Raw genomic sequence first — 24,645 nt, forward strand, 5'->3', positions numbered from 1 at the left:
TAATTACCATTTAGGTTGCTAATATCTTTAGTAAAATAAATCAATGTTTTGTGTTTGGATTTTTTTTGTATATGGTAGTTCTGTTTATTGCATGTCATTTTTCAATGTCTATAAAATCTCTTTTAAGTGCCTGAAGTGGTTAAGAAAGCAGTACCTGAAGCACCTACTCCTGTTCCTAAAAAAGTGGAGGCACCACCAGCTAAAGGTATAACAAATCCTTTTACTAAAGATAATAATATCTTTAAATTCTTATCCATCTTCTTTTTAAAAAACAAAAGTATCTTCTTTCACTGCTTTCTTAGAGTCGTTTAAATAGAGAGCTTATGAAATTAATTAAGAACCTGTACAAATATAATTCATTTGGTTGTTTTAGCATTTTGGAATGTTAATGAATGATTATTTGTATGTGTGTGTGTGTGTGTGAATTATTCCAGAACATTCTTATTTTAAATAGCTGGGAATTTTAATGTTAATAGTACATCTCTCAATACTTATATACATTACGGTGGATCTTTATTCTCAACATTCCATTCCTAGATTTTACTAATTATATAAGTAGAATGTTCTCATATAATTATTACAGTAATTATATCTGCTGTATTTTTTATGGGGGGTATCTATTCTAATACTTAGATAATAATTATTTTAAAGAGCCTAGTGTTCCTTTTGTGATATCTGACCAGAGTATTCAAGGTTATTACAAAGCATCTATTTCTCTTTGCCTCCTAATTAGGCCGATGCTTCAGTAGCCTCCTAATTGTTTAGGTTATCTGTCTCTATCACAGTAGAGCGCCCCAGCGGACGTGATGGTGCCCAGCAGAACTTGACACCTGTATTGGGGCTTAAGTACTTCATGAGGATAATCACTTAAAAAAAGCCTTCATGAAATTAAAAATAGTAGAATCAGGCTCAATATTGATACTCCCTGCTATTAAAAACAAAAAGATGGCACAGGTTTCTTGTGGACATGCCTTCTTCTAAGGTATGAGTGGCACAAATACGTGAAGACATCTTTATTGCCTCTAAATTTGGTGTCCAATTTTACAGTACAGAGTGACTTCTTAAACTTTGATTGTTGTAATATTGATGCTATTTCTGATGTTTTTATTTTATGTTTATCATTGAGTATTGTCAGCTAATTGTAAATCCCTAATATCTTTAAAGTGCCGAAGAAAGTTCCTGAGGAAAAACCACCAGTTCCTGTTCAGAAAAAAGAGGCCCCTCCAGCTAAAGGTACATCTTTTCTTTTTAACCTCAACTTTCTTATAATCTCTTTTCATTAAGAGTTTTATGTTTTATGTCAACATGTCTTGATTGTACTTGATGTCTTTTGCTTATGAAAGCTTGCTCTTCACAGTCTTAAATATTAAAACTATGTCTTTAAAGTGCCCGAAGTACCAAAGAAAGTCCCAGAAAAGAAAGTCCCAGAAAAGAAAATCCCAGAAAAGAAAGTCCCTGTGCCTAAAAAAGAAGTTGTTCCCCCAGCTAAAGGTACTTTGGGGGCAGATCTTTGATGTCCTTGTATTGTTGCATGAAAGCTTTTCTCAGTTGTTTTTCTTTATATTTTGAATTTACATCTTCATTTTTCCTGTGCTTAAAAAAATGAGTCTCTTAAAATAGATGCTTTTTCAGGGAGAGCTGTCCTTGAAGAAAAAATATCTGTTGCTTTCCACAAAGAGGAAGTAGTAGAAGAAAGAACAGAATTAGAAATAGTGGAAGCACAAGTAGAAGAGGCTCTTGAAGAAGAAGAGTTCCATGAGGTTGAAGAGTATTTTGAAGAAGAAGAGTTCCACGAGGTAGAAGAATTACTCAAAGTAGAAAAGTATAGAGCAGAAGAAGAAGTACACAGAGCTGAAGAAGTCCATAGGGTAATAGAAGTTTTAGAGGCTGAAGAAGAGGAAGTATATGAAAAACCCAAAGCTCCACCAAAAGGTATAGAGAATTGTACAGATATTACAAATTGTTATATGTTGCCCTAACTTCTTTTTTTTAAAAGTAAATGTCATGTTCAGTTTGGACATTAGAAATTCACTTATTTCCTTGACAAAATCATGAAATACTGGAAGTATGAGTTTACTTGATAACAATGATTGATACAGAGTAAAGATTAACCAGAGTATGCTGCTACTGCTGCTAAGTCGCTTCAGTCGTGTTCAACTCTCTGCGACCCCATAGACGGCAGCCAACCAGGCTCCCCCGTCCCTGGGATTCTCCAGGCAAGAACACTGGAATGGGTTGCCATTTCCTTCTCCAGTGCATAAAAGTGAAAAGTGAAAGTGAAGTCGCTCAGTCGTGTCTGGCTCCTAGCGACCCCATGGACTGCAGCCTACCAGGCTCCTCCGTCCATGGGATTTGCCAGGCAAGAGTACTGGAGTGGGGTGCCATTGCCTTGCAGATTCCAAAATAACTAGCCAGTGTTATCAGTTGAATAAAAAGAAACTCCTCAGTGCACTGAGGAATTTATAGTCGAAGCAAAACAGCCATTACTTTGTTAGCAATTCAACCAGCTATTCACACATGGATAATTACTTATCCAAAGCTTCCACCATTTTATGATATTTTCAAGAGAAACAACATTAAGAAAGGAAATGAAGTGTGGTAGCAGCACCTGTATTGTAGTATATTCTGAGAATAAACTTACAAATACTTCCTCTACAAGACCACTCCAGTTTTTGAACAAGTTAATCATATGTGTGCAATAGGAAGGAGGGGCTTCCCTTGTGACTGGTAAATGTGGGACTCCTAGCAATGCGGGAGAACTGGGTTTGATCCCTGGGTTGGGAAGATCCCCTGGAGTAAGGAGCGGCTACCCACTCCAGTATTCTGGCCTGGAGAATTCCATGAACTGTATAGTCCTTGGGGTCATCAAGAGTCGGACACAGCTGAGCAACTTTCACTTTCAATAGGAAGGAATGTGTATGTGCTTAGTATACATAGTAAATTTACAATCTAGATGAAAGTTAGCAAAATCAAGTCTTTTTTGGAAGTAGGTCTGGTGTAAATTTTTAAAATATAAATAGAGAAAGCATCTTATGAGCCCTCATTGTACTAACTTTGGTCATTGAGCACAATTACACTTCAGAAGTTGGTTCTAAACTGAAACACTAATATCTTTAAAGGGCCTGAGATATCTGAGAAAGTCATCCCTCCAAAAAAACCACCCACTAAAGTTGTTCCTCGAAAAGAGCCACCAGCTAAAGGTATTTTATTGGTGAAAAATTACTTACCTAATTTTACATGCAATAGCAGCTTGGCAGCTTTACAAGTTTGCATTCTCCTTGATGTTTTTCTTCTGTGTTTTGTGTTTTTGGAATGTCTAAAACAAAACTAATATCTTTAAAGCAGGTGAGGGGTTAAAGAAAGTTCTATCAAAAAATAGTCACTGTTAAGAATACCCAAAATGAATATCACTACTAACCAAATAGTGAACCCAGTTTTCCTCCTTTGGTGCTCTTTGATTTTATATTCACTAATATGCTTATTGATAAATCCCTGTCTTTATGTTGATTATTAATTTTAATGACCCACTAGATATAAATATATCATGACTTTGTGTTTGATGTCCTTGCTTTGTTCAGGTTTTTAAACTTCTTGAATTTCACAACAAAAATAAGAAACAGTATTTAATAAATAATATATACTTATATCTTTAAAGTCTCTGAAGCATTTAAGAATGTTATCACTGAAAATGCCAATTATTCCAACAAAACAGGCGAAAAAAGCAGAGAAGATGTCTTACTCATTTTTCTTGTCAAGTTCTTATGACTCTTACATGAGAAATTCCCTTGGATTTTTTTGTTATTGTTTGTGTTATCAAAATTCAACTCATATTAATTACTGTAATGTACCTGATAAAGCGATGTCTGTATTTTATATTGTGGCTGTGTTCTGTTCTGTGTTTACATTTCTCGTGTGCTCTGCTTATTAAAAATCTTTATGAATGTTCAAAAGTAAATTATTGCTATATCTTTAAAGTACCTGAAGTACCCAAGAAAATCGTGGTAGAAGAAAAAGTACATGTTCCTGAAGAGCCCAAAGTTGCACCAGCTAAAGGTATCTGCCTTTGCTGATTCACCACTAACACAAAACTCCCTTTTATGCACTTATTGCAATAAAGAATGAGAGAGATCATTCTCCCCTCAACACCACAAAATGGCTGAACGATGTAAATTTCAATTTATGTCTCACAACATAATCCTACCTTTTGTAACAGCCTTCAGGGAACACAGACCTAATCCTAAATGTTGTTATTATCTGTACTGAACCTCTTCTTAAGCAGTATTTAAATGTTGACCCCTCAACCTCTTTTTCAAAAATAATTAATGTTGGAAGCTATCGTCAAGTAGCTTTAGAAACAAACATGTTCCGAATGACGATAGAAAATGATGCTATATTCAAAGGGCGAAGTCTTTCTAATATGGCAAATCAAGGATTCATCAACAAGGCAATCCAGAGAGATGCACTCACTGTGTTTGGATGACTCCTAATTTGGAGACGTTTGACATTCTCCTTGTTAAATGCCCCTTTTTGTCTTGATATTTTATATCCAATGATGCACTTCTTAAAAATAAAACGAACACATATCTTTAAAGCTCCTGAAGTACCCAAGAAAATTGTTGCAGAAGAAAAAGTTCGTGAAGCTGTTCCTAAAAAGCCTGAAGTTCCACCAGCTAAAGGTATACATTGATGCTAATCACAACAGGAAATAACACTATGTCTAATTATTCATGGTTTACAGTGAGTGTGAGTGATATATTTGTATTTTGTGTCTTTATATTCTTGCTATATTAGTTATTTATTGCAATTAATATACTAATATCTTTGAAGTTCCTGCGGTGCCTAAGGAAAGAATTCAAGAAGAAATATCACGCATAGGTCTTTCTGAAGATGCAACAACTTACAGTGAGTGTAGAAAAATTGGTGGTTCTCTTTGGTTTGTCTCAGTTTGTCTTCATAGCTTTTAAAAGTAAATGTACTAATATCTTGAAAAAGCCCAACATGCCCAAAATATTTGGCTCAAATTAAATAGTTTGAATGACTGTTTGCCTCAGACAAGGTATATTTCCTTGCCAATTTAAAAAACAAATTGTCCAAAAAAAAAAAAAGTCCTTTATGTATACCATTGCCCAATTTTAGAAAGTCATGTGTCTTGTTGAATTTATCATTGTCTTGTTAATGTGGTCTCTGTAAAAACGTCTTCTGTTTTTAAGCAGTTCATTTTCTCAGACCGTAAGGTAACTTTCCTTAACTTCATAATAATATTTTACTTAGCTCTTGTAGAATCAAAATACTTCACCGTTATTATTTTTTACTTTTTGCAATAATTGTTGGAAACATTTTGGCAGTGCTGCTCAAATACCCATAGATTTATAAGGCCATTATAATTGCAAAAGAAGCCTCAAGTCATTTTTGGTTTTGCTTTTATGCAAAATTATGATTAATTTAAACAGTAAAATAATATGAGTAATAAAATATTCTAAGTAGAATGCTATTTAATAATCTGAAGAGTGAAAATGCCAGTTTCCACTTATTTGAATCTAAAATTTAAATCCAGTTTTTGTCACCCTATAATAATAGGTTGGGATAAAAATATATGACGACTCCCTTGTTTGAATATCCTTGGTGTACTTGAATTTGGTTATTATTATCAACTAGTCTTCCTTTCTAAAAGCTGGAGAATTCTTTATTTCTTCAGTTGCCTAATTTTTCCAAATATTTAATCATTTTTATTTTTATTTTCTTCTAATCCCTAAATGGTTTTCATGTTCATATCAAATATGAAGCCATAAACTAGATTTGGTTTATATTTTTAAAATATAAGTAACTAGGGGGCCACCAGAGAAGGCACTGGCACCCCACTCCAGTATTCTTGCCATGGACGGAGGAGCCTGGAAGGCTGCAGTCCATGGGGTCGCTGAGGGTCGGACACGACTGAGCGACTTCACTTTCACTTTTCACTTTCATGCATTGGAGAAGGAAATGGCAACCCACTCCAGCGTTCTTGCCTGGAGAATCCCAGGGATGGGGAAGCCTGGTGGGCTGCCATCTATGGGGTCACACAGAATCGGACACGACTGAAGCGACTTAGCAAGCAAGCAAGCAAACTAGCTTTCTGGAACAGGAAGGGACTTAGATGAATTTCCAGTAGGTCAAATATTCAAGAATTCTTGATGTGCAACTCAACATCAATCCCATTCTTTAAGAAAAAATCCATAAAAGTTAAATAGGGAAAATATACCAGTAGCTTTCTGCAGACAAAGTAGAAGAATTATATACTAATCCCTGACCAGTGAATTCCTCAATTTACCCTCATGCTTATAAAGAAGTGACGAGAGTCCTGTACCATAAACCTGGAAATGAGAGTTTTTCCAGGCCAGTGCGTTATTGTCACTAATTTGGGTCTATGTGCTACTGTCGTTTGAGTTATGAATGTGTATGATGTGTTATATTTTTCTTAATGGTATTCTTCATCCACTTTGAAATGCCTCTAATTATATATATACTAATATCTTTGAAGTTTATGAAGTATCTGAAGAATCGTTTCTGGAAGAAAAAGTGCTTGTGACTCATCCTCAAAAAACAAAAACCAAAGCAGCAAAAGGTATATAATACCAATAACCCAGTGAAGAAAATTTACTTTTGGCTCATTTTAAAAAGTCAGTACTTTTCTTCACTGTTAATAAATATAACTGTACTCATATCTTTTAAGTGCCTGAACCACCCAAGAAAGTTGTTCCAGAGGAAAAAATATATGTGACTATTCCCAAAGAGAGAGAAACACCAGCAACTAAAGGTACATTTCAACAACATCAAACTTGGATGAATATCTTTGACTTGAAGACTCAAATATTGCATGTTACATAATTTACTGTTTTTACAACTTCTAAGTATAAACCTACTAATATCTTTAAAGAACCTGATACAGCCAGAGAAGCATTTCCAGAGGTGGAGTTACCTGAGGCTATTCCCCAAATTCCAGAGCATCTTCCAACCGAAGGTATAATTCTTAGCTATGAAAATCTAAATAAGAAAATCTTTCATCAGTCTGCAAAATACGTTTACTGCTTTATGTAGATTTTCACAATCTCTAATGCTAAAATACTAATATCTTTAGAGTCCCTAATGTACCCAAGACAAGGAACTGTCTACGGTTTGCCCCTAAAAAGGCAAAATCCCATTCATACAACAAATAATGATAAACTATTAGAACAAAAAAAAATTAATTTAAAGTTATAATGTCTGTTAATATACCTAACTTTCTTTGTAAGTCATGTCTTCCTGTCTTTGCCTTTTCTCAATTAAAAAAATACTAATATCTTTAAAGAGGTGGAAGTCTCTGAGGAAGGTGTTCCAGAGAGACAAGCTCCTGTTACCAGAAGAACAATACCACCACCAAAAGGTACAAGTGAGAAGATAGTCGGCCTTCTTATCTCCTGATTGTTGTTGTACTTAACACCTGTGAAAATACTAATATCTTAAAAGCTCTAGTTGCTACCAGGGAGGCCACTTCAAAGTGTGTCCCCCAAAGTAGCGGTTTGACTGGGTATTATACATGTCTCCAGGAGTCATAAGTGGGAAAAGTCCATACCTTTATACACAGGGAGATGCATGGGCTATAAATTTTATCTATGAGGCCTCTAGGAAAAATATATGTCCATATAATATGCAGATGTGACCCAGGTCGTTTCTTCAATAGGAAATAGCTATTGCTGTTGCCTTAAAAAGTAAAATTCAGAGTACTAGAAAAAAATCTATATGAGAGATCACCTGTAACATTTATATCCCTGAAGCTAGACTGAATAGGCTCACCCCATCCCTCTTTAAAGTGAAAATCCGTGTTGTCAAATGACGGAGGTTCTTGGCTGTAGACTGTAAGTCAGTAATTCAAATGCTCCATGGGATTGAAATTCAGGATATGATACCACTACCTATTGGAATTGCTTTTCTATTAAAATAAACTTACCACCAAAAACAAGCACATGAATTTGAAATAATTGATATCCCCTAGGATTTAAATATCAGAAATACTTTCAGAAAACCATGACCTAAAGAAAATAAAATATTAAATTCACTGTGAAGCTGTTCTGTGTGTAATATCCTCTCTGAAACTATCTGAAACCAGGGCAGTTAAAACCAAAACCAGTTAGAGTTAGAATTCTGCCCTGAATAATTTATTTGCTCCTCTCCTTGTCTTTTATTTTTAAAGAGTCTTAAGTTTTCCCATTTGGAACATTTTCAGATTAATTAAAACATGAAAATGTTTTAGAACATCCAAAATGACAAATTCTTCAAAATGCCCACGATATTCTGTAATTTGAAGACTATCTGAGCACTTTGACACTATTTTTTTAGTCTAAACTTTTAGTTGTTCTCCTTTCTCCTAAAAACAATTACCCTTTTAAAGTACCTAATATGAGGGTACAAAATAAAGCCATTTCAGATAAGAAAGGAGCTTTTTTATTTTCCCCAAACTAATAGCAAAAGGTACATTGTTAATTATTCAAAATTCAGGGTTTTTTCACCTTAAGGTAAATTTTTATTATCTAATTTTTATACTGCTACCATTCAAAGAAATAAAATTACTAGCATTGATAGTGTCTGAGGTGACTAAGAAAACAGCTCCTGATAATCAAACATTCATACTATTACCAAAGAATCAGATTCAGGGAGCAAGGAGGTCACCCAGTCTGGAACATTGCTGTAGGTGGGTTATGAGTAAAACTCTTCACTGCTCTTCGTCACTCTGAAGTACAACGCGTTAATATCTCTAAAGTGCCTGAATCTCCTGAAGAAGTTGTCCCTATAAAGGAAATACTCATGGCTGGTCCTCCTGAGATTGAAACACCATCCCCTAAAGGTATCATTTATTCTGTTGTCCTTCCTTCATTTAAGGAAGGAAATACTCGTGGCTAGTCCTCCTGAAATACTCATGGCTAGTCCTCCTGAAATTGAAACACCATCCCCTAAAGGTATCATTTATTCTGTCCTCCTTCCTTCATTTAAGGAAGGAAATACTCATGGCTAGTTCTCCTGAAATACTCATGGCTAGTCCTCCTGAAATTGAAACACCATCCCCTAAAGGTATCATTTATTCTGTCCTCCTTCGTTCATTTATTTAACATATGCCCATGTGTATGGTGGTAGGGAGATGGGAAATAACAAAGACAAGATTTCACTCCTTTCTTCAGGACTTTATCCCTCATCCAGTTCTTGAAGGAGGCACCCTTGTACTCATAAAGTCACTTTGGCTAATGTCATTAATGTCTTCACTGATCCCTTAACCTCTAAGTAGAATACTAACATCTTCAAAGTAGCTGAAGCTGTGAAAGAAGTTGCTCCTGAAATGAAAGTATCTAAGGATGTTCCTAAAGAGCCAGAATGTCCACCTGAGAAAGGTGCACATCACCTCTGAACAGATACTGAAGAAATTGGCCACCCTCAGTTCTTAAAACTGTTTTTCTAATGTTCTTCCTAACCCCTGAATGTAAACATACCATCTTTAAAGCACTTGAAGCTCCACAAGAAGTCCGCTCTCAGAAGAAAATGTGTGTGACCATTCCTATCAAAACAGAAAATGCTTTTATTAAAAGTACTCATTCAACAAATATTTCATAAGGAGGGTCTAGTGTCATAGCACCTCAACTAGTCGCTAGAGAAGGGTGAGCCCATCTTCGCAAGGATGCTATTAATACTAATCCCATTCAACTTAGATGCTTGGTGGGGCAAGGGGACAATAGGCAGAGAAGAGATGTCTAGAAAACTACATTTGCTTACTTAGCGTGGTTACTGTTTTCATTTGTCATTTTAACTCCTAAATGTGAAATACTAATATCTTTAAAGTGCCTGAAGCTGCTCAAGAAGATGTTCCTGCAAAAAGAGTTCCTTCCAAAAAAAGAGAGCCTCCATCAGTTAAAGGTACAAGTTCCCATGCCCTCAAATTCAAGAAGAAATAGCACTTGTAGTCTTGAAAATATTTTGCTGTTCCTATTGACCTTTGAAACACTAAATGTTGAAATACTGATTTCTTAAAGTGCCCAAGACTCTCCAAGAAATTGTCCCTGAAAAGAAAACATACGTGGTTCGTCATGAAAAGGCTGAAGTCCTTGCTGATGAAGGTATATGTTGCCGGAAGCTTAGATGTTTGGGAAAATGTCTTTTCCTATATAAATGTGTTTCCTGTTTGCGTTCATTCTTGTGACTCCTAAATGTGAAAATATTAATATCTTTGAAGTGCCTGAGGTGCCCATAGAAGTTGTCTGGGAAAAAGTCCATACTCTCCAGAAGCTTGAAGTTTTATCTGTCAAAGGTACATCCTAACAGCCCCTCAGGAGGGAATAGGGAGGGCTGTGGAAAGAATTGCCTTGCTAGCCTCTAAAGTGTCGTTGCTATGTAAATGTGATTCTTGTCTGTGTTGATCCTTGTGACTCAAATGTAAATTTACTAATATCTTCAAAGTGCCTGAGGCTCCCAAAGAGGTTTTCCCTGAAAAGAAAGTGCCTGTGGCACCTCCTAAAGAGCCAGAAGCTCCACCAGTTACAGGTACTTGTCCTGGATCTTAGGCTTAAAAGATAAAACTCATCTGCTCTTGAAAATATTTTGTTCTAGTGGTCCTATAACTCCTAAATATAAATTTACTTATCTCTTTTAAGTGCCTGAGGCTCCAAAGGAAGTTGTCCCTGAAAAGAAGCCACCAGTGACACCTCCGAAAAAGCCAGAAGTCCCACCTGCTAAAGGTATTTGTCACTGATCTTAAAAAGACATAATGCTTCTGCTCTGGAAAATATTTGTTCCAGTGAACTGCATAGCTCCTAAATATAATTTTACTAATGTCTTTTAAGTGCCTGAAGCTCCCAAGGAAGTCGTCCCTCCAAAGAAAGTACCAGCGGCACCTCCTAAAAAGCCAGAAGTTCCACCTGTTACAGGTACTTGTCACAGACCTTAGGCTTAAAAAGATATAACTCTTCTGTTCTTGAAAATAATTTGTTCCAGTGCTCTCATAACTCCTAAATGTAATTTTACTAATATCTTTTAAGTGCCTGAAGCTCCCCAAGAAGTTGTCCCTGAAAAGAAAGTGCCTGTGGCACCTCCTAAAAAGCCAGAAGTCCCACCAGCCAAAGGTAGCTGCCCGCATGTTGCTGTGTTTGACACGGTCTGTTTGTCTTCATTTCAGTCTAATCATGAAAATACTAATCTCTTTAAAGTACCCGAGGTGCCAAAGGCAGCTGTGCCAGAAAAGAAGGTGCCTGAAGCTATTCCTCCCAAACCGGAAAGTCCTCCCCCTGCAGGTAATGGCAATACTATACATACCGGGAAGGAAATAATTGCTCTTTTAGCTAGAAGAAATTATGTGTATATGTCCCACTACATAAAGGTAATAAAATTCTAAAGAGGTTTGGGAGTTATCCAAAATATCTTGGTGTATGATTACATGATACAGTCATTCATTATTTCCACCTTTCTAAACACAAATTATGAATATTTTTTAAGTGCCTGAGGTGCCGCCGGAAGTCATCCCTGAAAAGAAAGTGCCTGTGGCTCCTCCTAAAAAGCCAGAAGCTCCACCAGCTAAAGGTATTTATCCTTCCATGTTGTGGGTCACCTGTTTTGGGGGCTGGGGAAAGGGTGTTTAGAAGTGTCCGTCAGTTTTATAAATGGTATTTGCTTGGGCAAGTGTGTTGTCGATATTCCCATTTGATAGTTTCTAACTAATAGATACTAATATCTTCAAAGTTCCTGAAGTTCCTAAAGAAGTTGTGCCTGAAAAGAAAGTGGCTGTACCCAAAAAGCCAGAAGTCCTACCTGCTAAAGGTATTTATCCCCTCTGCTGTGTTAAGAATGTATATTGTCTTGTCTCTTCATAATCATTGTAACATATACCTTCAAATTTCCCAAAGTCTTAAACTACTAATATCTTTCAAGTGCCTGAGGTGCCCCAAGAAGTTGTCCCAGAAAAGAAAGCTCCCAAGGCGCCACCCAAAACACCGGAAGCCCCACCTGTCACAGGTACCTGTTAGCTCTGACCTCATTCTTCAGAAGAAATGTCTTTTCAGGTTTTGAGAATGACTTAAGCCCATTGCTCACCATTAACCTAACCGTTAAACTACTAATATCTTTCAAGTACCTGAGGTTCCCCAAGAAATTGTCTCAGAAAAGAAAGTTTCCAAGGCACCACCTAAAAAACCAGAAGTCCCACCTGTCACAGGTACATGTTGGCTCTGATCTCATTCTGCAGAAGAAATGTCTCTTCAATTTTTGAGAATGATTTTAGTCCATGCTATTCATTGACCTAATCATAAAACTACTAATATCTTTCAAGTGCCTGAAGTTACCAAGGAAGTTGTCCCAGAAAAGAAAGTCCCCAAGGCACCACCCAAAACACCAGAAGTCCCACCTGTCACAGGTACATGTTGACCCACAACATTCTGCAGAAGAAATGTCTCTTCAATTTTTGAGAATGATTTTAGTCCATGCTATTCATTGACCTAATCATAAAACTACTAATATCTTTCAAGTGCCTGAAGTTCCCCAAGAAGTTATCCCAGAAAAGACAGTTCCCAAGGCACCACCGAAAAAGCCAGAAGTCCCACCTGTCACAGGTACATGTTGACCCACAACATTCTGCAGAAGAAATGTCCCTTCAATTTTTGAGAATGATTTTAGTCCATGCTATTCATTACCCTAACCATAAAACTACTAATATCTTTCAAGTGCCTGAAGTTCCCCAGGAAGTTGTTCCAGAAAAGAAAGTTCCCAAGGTGCCATCCAAAAAACCGGAAGCCCCACCTGTCACAGGTACATGTTGGCTCTGATCTCATTCTTCAGAAGAAATGTCTTTCAGGGTTTGAGTATGATTCAAGCCCATTGCTATTCATTAACCTAATCATAAAACTACTAATATCTTTCAAGTGCCTGAAGTTACCAAGGAAGTTGTCCCAGAAAAGAAAGTTCCCAAGGCACCATCCAAAAAACCGGAAGTCCCACCTGTCACAGGTACATGTTGACCCAGACAACATTCTGCAGAAGAAATGTCCCTTCAATTTTTGAGGATCATTTTAGTCCATTGCTCTTCATTACCCTAACCATAAAACTACTAATATCTTTCAAGTGCCTGAAGTTCCCCAAGAAGTTGTTCCAGAAAAGAAAGTCCCCAAGGCACCACCCAAAACAATGGAAGCCCCACCTGTCACAGGTACAATTTAGCTCTGACTTCATTCTTCAGAAGAAATGTGCTTCAGTTTTTGAGGATGATTTTAGTCCATTGCTCTTCATTACCCTAACCATAAAACTACTAATATCTTTCAAGTGCCTGAAGTTCCCCAGGAAGTTGTTCCAGAAAAGAAAGTTCCCCAGGTGCCACCCAAAAAACCGGAAGTTCCACCTGTCACAGGTACATGTTGACCCAGACAACATTCTGCAGAAGAAATGTCTCTTCAATTTTTGAGAATGGTTTTAGTCCATGCTATTCATTAACCTAACCATAAAACTACTAATATCTTTCAAGTGCCTGAAGTTCCCCAAGAAGTTATCCCAGAAAAGACAGTTCCCAAGGCACCACCGAAAAAGCCAGAAGTCCCACCTGTCACAGGTACATGTTGACCCACAACATTCTGCAGAAGAAATGTCCCTTCAATTTTTGAGAATGATTTTAGTCCATGCTATTCATTAACCTAACCATAAAACTACTAATATCTTTCAAGTGCCTGAAGTTCCCCAAGAAGTTGTCCCAGAAAAGAAAGTTCCCAAGGCACCACCCAAAAAACTGGAAGTCCCACCTGTCACAGGTACATGTTGACCCAGACAACATTCTGCAGAAGAAATGTCCCTTCAATTTTTGAGGATCATTTTAGTCCATTGCTCTTCATTACCCTAACCATAAAACTACTAATATCTTTCAAGTACCTGAAGTTCCCCAAGAAGTTGTTCCAGAAAAGAAAGTCCCCAAGGCACCACCCAAAACAATGGAAGCCCCACCTGTCACAGGTACAATTTAGCTCTGACTTCATTCTTCAGAAGAAATGTGTCTTCAGTTTTTGAGGATGATTTTAGTCCATTGCTCTTCATTACCCTAACCATAAAACTACTAATATCTTTCAAGTGCCTGAAGTTCCCCAAGAAGTTGTCCCAGTAAAGAAAGTCCCTAAGGCACCAGCCAAAAAACTGGAAGTCTCCCCTGTCACAGGTACATATTGGTTCTGACCTCATTCTGCAGAAGAAATGTCTCTTCAGTTCTTGAGAATAAGTCAAGTCCATTGTTCTTCATTAACCTAATCTTAAAACTACTAATATCTTTCAAGTGCCTGAAATTACCCAAGAAGTTGTCCCAGAAAAGGACATTCCCAGGGCACCACCCAAAACACCGGAAGTCCCACCTGTCACAGGTACATGTTGACCCACAACATTCTGCAGAAGAAATGTCTCTTCAATTTTTAAGAATGATTTTAGTCCATTGCTCTTCATTAACCTAACCGTAAAACTACTAATATCTTTCAAGTGCCTGAAGTTCCCCAAGAAGTTGTTCCAGAAAAGAAAGTCCCCAAGGCACCACCCAAAACACCGGAAGCCCCACCTGTCACAGGTACATGTCGGGTCTGGACTCCTTATGCAGAAGAAATGTCTCTTGAGTTCTTGAGAATGATTCAAGTCCTTTGCTCTTCATTAACCTAACCGTAAAACTACTAATATCTTTCAAGTGCCTGAAGTTCCCCAAGACATTGTTCCAGAAAAGAAAGTGCCCAAAGCACCACCCAAAAAACTGGAAGTCCCTCCAGTTTCAGGTATTTTTCACCCCAGTCCTTTTTCTATAGAAGAAATACCTCCTCTGCTCTTGGAAGTACTTTTAATTCATTGACCTCTTTAACCTAAGCATAAAACTACTATCTTTTAAGCACCTGAAGTTCCTCAAGAAATTGTCCCTGAAAAGAAAGTGCCAGTGGCACCTGCTAAAAAGCCAGAGGCCCCACCTATTACAGGTACCTGTCATTCACCTTTGATTTAAGAAGATAAAACTCTTCTGCTCTTGAATGTAGTGGTCACATAACTACTAAACATAAATTTACTAATATCTTTTAAGTACCTGAGGCTCCAAAAGAAGTTGTCCCTGAAAAGAAAGTACCTGTGATGCCTCCTAAAAAGCCAGAAGTCCCACCTGCTAAAGGTATTTGTCATGAAACTTAGGCTTTAAAGCACATAACTCTTCTGTTCTTGAAAATATTTGCTCCATTGGTCTCATACTACTAAATGTAATTTTACTAATATCTTTTAAGTGCCTGAGGTGCCAAAAGAAGTTGTCCCTGAAAAGAAAGTGCCTGTGATGCCTCCTAAAAAGCCAGAAGTCCCACCTGTTACAGGTAGCCGTCACTCACCTTCGATTTAAGGAGATAAAACTCTTCTGCTCTCAAAAGCATTTTGCTCTAGTGCTCCCACAACTTCTAAACGTAATTTTACTAAAATCTTTTAAGTGCCAGAGGCTCCCAAGGAAGTCGTCCCTGAGAAGAAAGTACCCGTGCCGCCTCCGAAAAAGCCAGAAGTCCCACCTGCTAAAGGTATTTGTCACTGATCTTAGGCTTAAATGACATAACTCCTCTGCTCTTGAAAATAATTTGTTCCAATGATCTCATAACTCCTAAATGTAATTTTACTAATATCTTTTAAGTGCCTGAAGCTCCCCAAGAAGTTGTCCCTGAAAAGAAAGTGCCTGTGATGCCTCCTAAAAAGCCAGAAGTCCCACCTGTTACAGGTAGCCGTCACTCACCTTAGATTTAAGGAGATAAAACTCTTCTGCTCTCAAAAGCATTTTGCTCTAGTGCTCCCACAACTTCTAAATGTAATTTTACTAAAATCTTTTAAGTGCCAGAGGCCCCCAAGGAAGTCGTCCCTGAGAAGAAAGTACCCGTGACGCCTCCGAAAAAGCCAGAAGTCCCACCTGCTAAAGGTATTTGTCACTGATCTTAAAAAGACATAATGCTTCTGCTCTGGAAAATATTTGTTCCAGTGAACTGCATAGCTCCTAAATATAATTTTACTAATGTCTTTTAAGTGCCTGAAGCTCCCAAGGAAGTCGTCCCTCCAAAGAAAGTACCAGCGGCACCTCCTAAAAAGCCAGAAGTTCCACCTGTTACAGGTACTTGTCACAGACCTTAGGCTTAAAAAGATATAACTCTTCTGTTCTTGAAAATAATTTGTTCCAGTGCTCTCATAACTCCTAAATGTAATTTTACTAATATCTTTTAAGTGCCTGAAGCTCCCCAAGAAGTTGTCCCTGAAAAGAAAGTGCCTGTGGCACCTCCTAAAAAGCCAGAAGTCCCACCAGCCAAAGGTAGCTGCCCGCATGTTGCTGTTTGACACGGTCTGTTTGTCTTCATTTCGGTCTAATCATGAAAATACTAATCTCTTTAAAGTACCCGAGGTGCCAAAGGCAGCTGTGCCAGAAAAGAAGGTGCCTGAAGCTATTCCTCCCAAACCGGAAAGTCCTCCCCCTGCAGGTAATCGTGAAACTCTCCAAACTAGTATTTTTAAAAGGAAAAACTCTCTTCTGAGCACTGTAAAAATCATTTTACAAAATGTTTCATATGCTTGAGTCAGTTCTAGCATTCAAACAAACTTGTGTCTTTAAAGTGTATGAGGAGCCTGAGGAAATAGCCCCAGAGGAGCCTCCAGTTGAAGTCGTAGAAGAGCCAGAGCCTGTTCCTGCTCCTCCTCCAAAAGGTACTGGCCAGCTGCCATGCAGCTTTAGCCAATCTTTGCCCTTCTTGGCCGCCAGATTCTAGGCGTTATGACTTTTATTGTTTCTCACTCTTCTTCACCGATTCTAAAACATAAATCATAATATCTTTAGTGACCGTCCCACCTAAGAAACCTGTCCCGGAAAAGAAACCACCCGCTGTTGTTGCCAAGAAACCTGAACCACCACCAGCGAAAGGTATTTCCCACTGCCACTGCTTCATACAGAAAAATGTGTCTCTAAAATGCTATGTTCCGCTGCTCAGCTTAATGATTTCCGTATGTCATTGAAACGATGAGCTAAATACTAATATCTTTTTAAGTGCCTGAGGTGCCCAAGGAAGTTGTTCCTGAAAAGAAAGTGCCTCCAGTGGTTCCCAAGAAACCAGAAGTCCCGCCGCCTAAAGGTACTTGTAACTGTCTACTGTCTAAGAGAGGTGGATACAACCTCTAGCTCTTGACAAGCATTTTGTTCTGTGTAAATGTGATGAATGTTTGCACGTGATTCTTCATAATGTTAAAATACTAATATCTTTAAAGTGCCTGAAGTTCCAAAAGAAGTCGTTCCAGAAAAGAAAGTAGCTGTTCCCAAAAAGCCTGAAGTCCCACCAGCTAAAGGTACATGTCACTAACCTGTAGATAAGCACTCACTCTTGGTTTCACTTCCAATAGGAAATCCTTTTGTTTGTCAAACATCTTATATTAACAACTACAAACCTAGTATACTGGCTTTTAGAGTTTTAAATGTTTTTAAATAGCATCATTGATTGAAAAAAAAAAAAAAGACTGGTACGTCTGTTGTAAGTATTAGAAGAGTTTTCTAACATGGTTTTGTTGATGTTAATAGGCTTTGTTTTCTTCTGACCATGTGGATCCAAGAACAGATCACTGGCCTCATTGTGAATTTTGTTCATGGATCTGTCCCTGGGTTATTTGAACTAGATATGGTATAAAATTCATGTACTTCTCAACTACCCAGAAGTAAAACTAACTCTTTCTTTTAAGTGCCAGAGGTACCAAAGAAACCTGTCTTGGAGGAGAAACCAGCCATCCCTATTCCTGAGAAAGTAGAGTCTCCTCCTCCAGAAGGTACATGTAATGCTGTTTATGAGCTTACCACTTTTGACTGTTTTTAATGTAGGCCTTGTTCCTCTTCTAATTCAGTATCTCTTGGTCATTTTCTGTCCTTTAATTATTTGTCTTACTTCACGGTTCTTAATTAGCTCCAATATTAAATCTGTTTGAGGTCCATAGTCAGCAACGACACTGGCCATCATAAGCTGTGTTACACAAAGCTTCTCTAATGCACACACAAAGCAGGACAGGTGAGCTAATGACTGTAAATGACATTAAACACTAAGGGGTTTTTCAAACGTTCAAAGCAATAGACACAGAAATCAGTCAAACAAGATGGATTTCATCTTAATATAAGTGATGATATTAATAGAAACAAGGGAAGAAATCAAGATGACTATTTATTGTGTTTCACATTTGGGCATTTTAGAATACTGTTCCACACATTCAATTAAAATTAACTATATCTTTAAAGTTTATGAAGAACCTGTGGAAATTGTTCCTGAAGAAGAGGAGCCAGTTCCTGTTGTAGAAGAGGAAGAGCCCGTTCCTGTTGTAGAAGAGGAAGAGCCCGTTCCTGTTGTAGAAGAGGTGGAACCGGAAGCCCCACCACCAGCAGGTACAAGACAAGATTCACTGAATGGAAGAATACACCATTTGATTTTTTATGTCTATTATTTATCTTGTTTAAGGCAAACATTTCAGTCTTCTATTTCCTTCCTTAACATTTGATCTCATTGGCAAGAACAAAAGTCAGTTGCACACATAAAGCTTTTGTCCTACACACACAATGCAGCATAGCAAAGACATAAGTGTGATCTTTTTTATTCATTCATAGCATTAATCTTTTCATTGTCATCATTTGACTCTAAAAGAAATCCCTATCTTTCAAGTGCCTGAAGAGCCCAAGAAGATTGTTCCAGAGAAGAAAGTTCCTGTCATCAAAAAACCAGAACCTCCACCTCCTAAAGGTACTTACAGTAAAATAAATATTTACTTTTTTGTGTGTTGTCAGAAATTTGGCACTCTTTCCTTGTTTTATATTGTGCTATATTATGTGCTGTATTATGAACTGTCATCTGTATGTTACAGTCCTGAGCAGACTTGTCAAATTAATGTGTACATATTGCATCTTGCAATTTTATATTATTAAATGCTACTAATATCTTTAAAGTACCTGCGATGGCAAAGAAAGTTGTCCCAATGAAGAAAGTCCCAACTATTAAGAAGCCAGAAACACCAGAAATTAAAGGTATTCACATCATCATTGACATTATAATTTTTTTTTTTAAGTATTCATTTATCTTCAAGTGGAATCCAATAAGTTGTCTTCAGTGTTAGGGACAAAAATGTCCTTATTTTGCTTTCATTAATTTTAATGCTGCTCTTTAATTATAAGTTCTTTATTCTTAACTCTTTTTCCAATGTCTTTAAATACTCTTTCTAAAATAAAACTAATATCTTCAAAGTGTCTGAGCTGCCCAAGAGACTTGTTCCAGTAAAGAAAGAACCTGTGCCTGTTACCAAAAAACCAGAAATCCAGCGAGTAAAAGGTATCTACCATGAAGAAAGAAAGAATGTATTTATCTGAATGTTAAGCATCTTAATAGTAGTTCTTATAACAAAAATATGAAGTATAAGTTTATGCAAAAACAGATTTTACAGAAAAACAGAGGGAAATAATGAAGGCAAGGAGAAAATAAGACAGACAAACAGAAGAAACCTAGCTTATCCTGAAAGATAAGGCTGGATGTAATAATGCCAGTCATGTTTTGGAGTTCTTTGAATGCTAATATAAGGCATGTACTTTAGTCTGTGGGCAATAGGCTTCAGTGGTGTATAAATTAACAGGAGTCGAGCTTCAGATAACTGGCAGAAGGTCAAATTCTTAGAAGAGGACAATAATAGAAAAGAGCCATTGCAATTTGTAAGGTCTTCAAAAATTGAGTAAGATCAGTGGTGACAGAAATGGAAAGGATTGGATTTAAGAGAAGTGGAGATTGAGTGGGTGTCTATTCTTAAAGTAATGAGGGAAATAGATGAGCCCAAGAGTTGAAGCTAGGCCATGAGAATGGTTCACTGAACCCCCAAACTAATATTAGAAAGAAGGCGGTGAATATATCTTTTACATTTCAAGTATGGAATTTGAGAATATGCATCTGGAACTTAGGAGAGATTGGGGCCAGAGATGTAGATCCATAGGTCATTACCATGGAAATAAGAGTTGAGAGTGGAGTGATTGCTCAAAAAATGTAGATTCAGTTTTTAAAATCATCAAAGTTAGACCAGTGGAAAACATCTATATTTAAAGGCACACAGAGGATGAGAAATAAATGAAGAAGGCTGCAAGGACTCATTTATGAAATTAGGATGTCCAAAAGGGTGCCTTGCCTCTAAAGCTATTTTCCCCACTGAGTTTTATAAGATGAAGTACTGTACCCATGTATTCTTTGCCTGCTCTTTGCAATATCTTGTACATCTTCTAAATTCTTAATAGTAAACAAAATCAATATCTTTAAAGTGCCTGAAGTTCCCAAGGAAATCGTCACAGAAGAGAAAGTGTCAGTTCCTATCCCTGAAGAACCAGAAGCTCCACCTGTACAAGGTACATGGCTGTGCTCTAAATCTTGGAAAGATGATAGTCGTCTCATCATCTTGCTTTGGTTGTAGACGGATCTTTTGTGTTTATCTGTTGCCTGTCTTATGTAGTAAAGTTATTGGCATTTTGAAATCTTCTGAAGAATATGTTCTAGTGTGTAACTAAGTTGATACGTTGAAACTCAGCAGTCACAGTATTCTACTCTGAATTCAGTCTAAAATAAAATACTGTGTTTTTTAAGTTGAAGAGTCGCCTGAGGAAATAATATATGAAGAAAGAGCATCCATAACCATTGGTAGAAAAGAGACTCCCCCTGTTGAAGGTATATATATATATATGTATACATATAAAATTTTTAATCTCTTGAAAATTCCTATTAGAAATACAAAAGTATTTATAGGCTAACATTCCTTCTTGAAATTATATGTAAAAGCATTCTAGCACATATTTGACTTCTTTGTTTTTCAAATCATTAAACTTCTTTTGAAGTATAATCTTTGATTATTCTTGATTGTAATTATAAATTCCAAAAGATACAGTTTACTGAGGCAAAACTGGAATCATTGCATTGGATCTTCCAATGATAACCCAACATCAGATTTTAAAAATCATTTCATTTGCCATCAACGTACATCAAACAGTAGAAAGCTTGAATATAAGAAAATAGAAATATTAACCTCTTTTTCTATGTAAGTGAATACGTATATTTTTGTTTCTGTGACTGTCATCTTTGCATCTGTGTGAAATGTGTATGAGTCTTGTGAAGAACTTTACATTACAACCTCTTATCCTTTGTCAACATTCTCTAAAGAGCGTGAAATTGAAAAGTATGTTAAGCCTGAAGAACCCGAAGAACCTGAACCACAGCCGGAAGAAACACCAGTACAAGGTATTCAGTTAATCGGACTTAAATCTTCATCACCATATTCTTCCTCTTGATATATATGCATATGTTTTATGTTGTTCGATGTGTACAGTATGTCTCTCTTCACCTGTATGTAAGGTATTGTTTTAAATGTGCATCTCTGTCGTCTGTGTTCATGTGACTTGTACTATTTATTTCACGTCAGTGTGGCTTATATGGATGCTTCCTTTGTCATTTTCATTAGTGCTTGTGCTGTACTTGTTATCTATGTACAGTGTTGATATTCTTATGTTTTATGTTGAACATTTTTATGTTTTATGTTGGATACCCACATTATGTATCCAAAAAAGCAAACTTCTTACTTAAATATGCTTCTTACTTCTTACATAAATATCCTTATATTTCTGCTGAATATACTGTAAGTCCACATACCAGTCGTTGTATTCATATACTAATACTCCTGAAATACTCTTTTAAGAACCTGAACCTGAAAAGAAGGTTATTGAGAAACCAAAACTAAAACCAAGGCCCCCAGCTCCTCCTCCTGCTCCACCTAAAGAAGATGTAAAGGAGAAAATATTCCAGCTTAAAGGTATCAAATGATACTTCCAAAGTTTTATTAACCTGCTCCAAACTTCCATCCAAACATCTGAAGTGGTGCTTGCAAGAAATGTATTTTTTAAATGTGTACTTTTGGACATGATCATGCTGGAGAATTTCATAGAGACTTGTGTATTATGCTGCCCTGGGTGCGTTATCAGGCCACGCTTGCTGCCCAAAGTGTCAGAAAGTGCGCCATGGTTAGCTTCATCCTGACCATCTGGATGCAGGGGCTGTCCAACTAACTTTCTCATGCAGAGTGGGGTGAAAGGGTTTTCTGATTTCAAAGTGTGATTGCTGTGCATATCTTTGGGATCTTGTGCATGTGAAATGTAGAAGAAAACTTAGCAGGATATTTTTAATATTGCATTAATGAATTTATACAAAAGCCAAAACGTTGTCCTTAAAGAATGACATATGCTTTAAAATATACTATAGGCATTATATTTATGGGATCTAATAGCTGATGTGTTCATATACCATGAAAAGAAGGTATATGAACAACTTATCACTGCTTCCCCACTTTTTTTTTTTTCTTTTTTTTACAACTTGATAAAAACCCAACTGTGTTCTGTGGTTGTTCCCCTTGTTAAACTTTCTTTCATTCTCTTTGCATTTAGATTTTTCTTTGAATTCAGTATTCTTGGGCTTTCCTTGTGGCTCAGCTGGTAAAGAATCTGCCTGCAATGCGGGAGACCTGGGTTCAATCCCTGGGTTGGGAAGATCCCCTGGAGAAGGGAAAGGCTACCCACTCCAGTATTCTGGCCTGGGGAATGCCATGGACTATAGTCCATGTGGTCACAAAGTGTCGGACATGACTGAGTGACTTTCACTTTTACTTTGAATTGATTCAATATTATTTAATTCTTAAAATAACATCTTTAAAAGCTGAAAAACTGGCAAAATTGTATTATTTCTATTTTAACAAAATGTTGTCTATTTGTGGTGTCATGAGATTTCCCCATCTAAAATAATCTAGATATAATCTTAGGTGAGCAGTTTTCCCTTACCTACACATGTACACAAAATCAGAGTTTTCCATAGGAAATCTTGTTTCTTGCCTCTCTACAACACTCCTGGCCTGTAGGGAGAGTCTTTGGCATTTTAAATCCGACATAGAAAAAGCGAACACTTCTTAAAAGGTTACCCATCTGTTGATTGACATTTTATGAAGATACACACTTAAATATGTTTCCCTTCTTGTAAAATCTATATGCAAAGGAAGATTTCTTACCCCTGCAAAGAGTAAAACTTATCTTTCTTCTCAGCCAGACTTTAACTTACTACTCCACTTTGGAGTAAAACTTGAATCTGTTTTCATGGTTTGAACGCTTCTTGTATGTTCTTCAGTGGCTGTTCTTGGCTGTTATTAATGCTTTTGGGTATAGACAATAAAGCAGGTATTTAATAATTTGCTTCAGATCAGTCTAAATAAACAAATAATAAAAGTAAGATCATCTTCTTTAAAGCTGTTTCGAAGAAGAAAGTTCCTGAGAAACCTGTGGTTCCAGAAAAAGTGGAGCTTACACCTCTGAAAGGTATTTCAACAGTCTAGAAAATGCTCATATTCAGTATCCCTTGCTCTAACTCCTTGCTCTTCCTGCTTTCTTCAATGTTCTTCTTTTTCTTCTTCTTTCCGTTAAAAAAAAAAAATCAGAGTAGTCTCACTGATTTCTTGTGTTTTTGTAGCTTTTATAGTCCTGGTTCATGAGTGTTGCTTTCATTGTCTATCATCAGTTTCATGCACTCATGGAGAGTTGTTGTTTTGTCTCATCGACATATATCTTTTTGCATTTTCCTAAACTAAAAAATAGCAAATTTTACTGGTTAGCTGACATTAATATCAGGACACATCTTAGATTAAAATGCTGAGAGCTAGCAATAGAAAGCCTTGCGATTTCACTTGAACAACAGTATTTTAGCCAGTGTTATAAGCACCAAAAATAAGTCCTGTTTTCCTTCTATACTGTTAATATACTGGATGCTTGGGGCTGGTGCACTGGGACGACCCAGAGGGATGGTATGGGGAGGGAGGAGGGAGGAGGGTTCAGGATGGGGAACACATGTATACCTGTGGCGGATTCATTTTGATATTTGGCAAAACTAATACAATTATGTAAAGTTTAAAAATAAAATTAAATTTAAAAAAAATACATGATTCATAGGGATTTCCTTATGGCGTTCCTATCACTTTCTTCTCAGGGACTCCAAAACATTCTCTTGGGTGTACAGATCTCATGTTGTAGGGAAGTTTCTTTCTCACCGCAGGTCATTTTTTCACAACGTATTTCTCTTTAAACAGTATTTTTCCCTATCTAAGCTTGGACCGAAAAGAAAAATAAATGAACCATAAAGGTTTATAAAACATCTATTGAAAATAAAATTGTTCATTTTTCCAGTAAGCATAGTAGGGAACAGTGTTCTATTTAAGTAATTAACACATCCAGACTCATAAGTTGAATCTATTCCTGATTCACTCTGGGATTTTGGAAAAATCACCCATCTGAATATATATTTCCTCATTTATAAAACAGAGATTACAAATTAGTGTTGCTGTGGATGTTAATGTGGATGCAGAGGATGTAATAATCCTCTACAAAGCCACTCAAACGTTAAATGATATGCAATGACATATTAATATATAATGACTTTAAAAATAACTACAATGGTGTGTTCTACACCTGAGTCTCATACATAAGATCTTAAAAATGAAATAACAATATGGAAAAACAGATACCAAGATACATTTTCACTATATTCATTAGATAAGTAAATGATATTACTGATG

At 36.9% G+C, this 24,645-nt stretch overlaps 1 protein-coding gene across 50 annotated transcripts in view; it reads left to right on the plus strand.

Annotated features, from left to right (window-relative positions):
* The window catches only part of TTN (titin), a 276,641-nt gene that overhangs the window by 133,999 nt on the left and 117,997 nt on the right, over positions 1 to 24,645 (plus strand). For 10 of the 50 annotated variants that reach the window (XM_045163719.1, XM_045163748.1, XM_045163734.1 and 7 more), the window contains 58 exons: positions 128 to 205; positions 1,165 to 1,233; positions 1,387 to 1,491; positions 1,633 to 1,932; positions 3,120 to 3,200; positions 3,976 to 4,053; positions 4,593 to 4,676; positions 4,828 to 4,902; positions 6,518 to 6,601; positions 6,710 to 6,793; positions 6,914 to 6,997; positions 7,325 to 7,399; positions 9,841 to 9,915; positions 10,032 to 10,115; positions 10,232 to 10,306; positions 10,456 to 10,539; positions 10,650 to 10,733; positions 10,839 to 10,922; positions 11,034 to 11,117; positions 11,202 to 11,285; positions 11,488 to 11,571; positions 11,731 to 11,808; positions 11,920 to 12,003; positions 12,119 to 12,202; positions 12,317 to 12,400; positions 12,513 to 12,596; positions 12,709 to 12,792; positions 12,907 to 12,990; positions 13,106 to 13,189; positions 13,304 to 13,387; positions 13,502 to 13,585; positions 13,897 to 13,980; positions 14,096 to 14,179; positions 14,492 to 14,575; positions 14,691 to 14,774; positions 14,886 to 14,969; positions 15,071 to 15,154; positions 15,264 to 15,347; positions 15,459 to 15,542; positions 15,653 to 15,736; positions 15,848 to 15,931; positions 16,037 to 16,120; positions 16,232 to 16,315; positions 16,398 to 16,481; positions 16,615 to 16,704; positions 16,835 to 16,918; positions 17,043 to 17,126; positions 17,260 to 17,337; positions 17,725 to 17,808; positions 18,269 to 18,412; positions 18,687 to 18,764; positions 18,968 to 19,045; positions 19,263 to 19,346; positions 20,315 to 20,398; positions 20,634 to 20,714; positions 21,204 to 21,281; positions 21,736 to 21,849; positions 23,327 to 23,395. In XM_045163719.1, coding sequence (XP_045019654.1) covers positions 128 to 205; positions 1,165 to 1,233; positions 1,387 to 1,491; positions 1,633 to 1,932; positions 3,120 to 3,200; positions 3,976 to 4,053; positions 4,593 to 4,676; positions 4,828 to 4,902; positions 6,518 to 6,601; positions 6,710 to 6,793; positions 6,914 to 6,997; positions 7,325 to 7,399; positions 9,841 to 9,915; positions 10,032 to 10,115; positions 10,232 to 10,306; positions 10,456 to 10,539; positions 10,650 to 10,733; positions 10,839 to 10,922; positions 11,034 to 11,117; positions 11,202 to 11,285; positions 11,488 to 11,571; positions 11,731 to 11,808; positions 11,920 to 12,003; positions 12,119 to 12,202; positions 12,317 to 12,400; positions 12,513 to 12,596; positions 12,709 to 12,792; positions 12,907 to 12,990; positions 13,106 to 13,189; positions 13,304 to 13,387; positions 13,502 to 13,585; positions 13,897 to 13,980; positions 14,096 to 14,179; positions 14,492 to 14,575; positions 14,691 to 14,774; positions 14,886 to 14,969; positions 15,071 to 15,154; positions 15,264 to 15,347; positions 15,459 to 15,542; positions 15,653 to 15,736; positions 15,848 to 15,931; positions 16,037 to 16,120; positions 16,232 to 16,315; positions 16,398 to 16,481; positions 16,615 to 16,704; positions 16,835 to 16,918; positions 17,043 to 17,126; positions 17,260 to 17,337; positions 17,725 to 17,808; positions 18,269 to 18,412; positions 18,687 to 18,764; positions 18,968 to 19,045; positions 19,263 to 19,346; positions 20,315 to 20,398; positions 20,634 to 20,714; positions 21,204 to 21,281; positions 21,736 to 21,849; positions 23,327 to 23,395 — 5,091 coding nt within the window. The remainder of the gene's footprint in view (positions 1 to 127; positions 206 to 1,164; positions 1,234 to 1,386; positions 1,492 to 1,632; positions 1,933 to 3,119; positions 3,201 to 3,975; positions 4,054 to 4,592; positions 4,677 to 4,827; positions 4,903 to 6,517; positions 6,602 to 6,709; positions 6,794 to 6,913; positions 6,998 to 7,324; positions 7,400 to 9,840; positions 9,916 to 10,031; positions 10,116 to 10,231; positions 10,307 to 10,455; positions 10,540 to 10,649; positions 10,734 to 10,838; positions 10,923 to 11,033; positions 11,118 to 11,201; positions 11,286 to 11,487; positions 11,572 to 11,730; positions 11,809 to 11,919; positions 12,004 to 12,118; positions 12,203 to 12,316; positions 12,401 to 12,512; positions 12,597 to 12,708; positions 12,793 to 12,906; positions 12,991 to 13,105; positions 13,190 to 13,303; positions 13,388 to 13,501; positions 13,586 to 13,896; positions 13,981 to 14,095; positions 14,180 to 14,491; positions 14,576 to 14,690; positions 14,775 to 14,885; positions 14,970 to 15,070; positions 15,155 to 15,263; positions 15,348 to 15,458; positions 15,543 to 15,652; positions 15,737 to 15,847; positions 15,932 to 16,036; positions 16,121 to 16,231; positions 16,316 to 16,397; positions 16,482 to 16,614; positions 16,705 to 16,834; positions 16,919 to 17,042; positions 17,127 to 17,259; positions 17,338 to 17,724; positions 17,809 to 18,268; positions 18,413 to 18,686; positions 18,765 to 18,967; positions 19,046 to 19,262; positions 19,347 to 20,314; positions 20,399 to 20,633; positions 20,715 to 21,203; positions 21,282 to 21,735; positions 21,850 to 23,326; positions 23,396 to 24,645) is intronic. The other 40 variants (XM_045163740.1, XM_045163737.1, XM_045163738.1 and 37 more) reach the window with 40 other exon arrangements.

This window comes from Bubalus bubalis, chromosome 2 (assembly GCF_019923935.1).
Source record: "Bubalus bubalis isolate 160015118507 breed Murrah chromosome 2, NDDB_SH_1, whole genome shotgun sequence".
Taxonomy (NCBI): domain Eukaryota; kingdom Metazoa; phylum Chordata; class Mammalia; order Artiodactyla; family Bovidae; genus Bubalus; species Bubalus bubalis.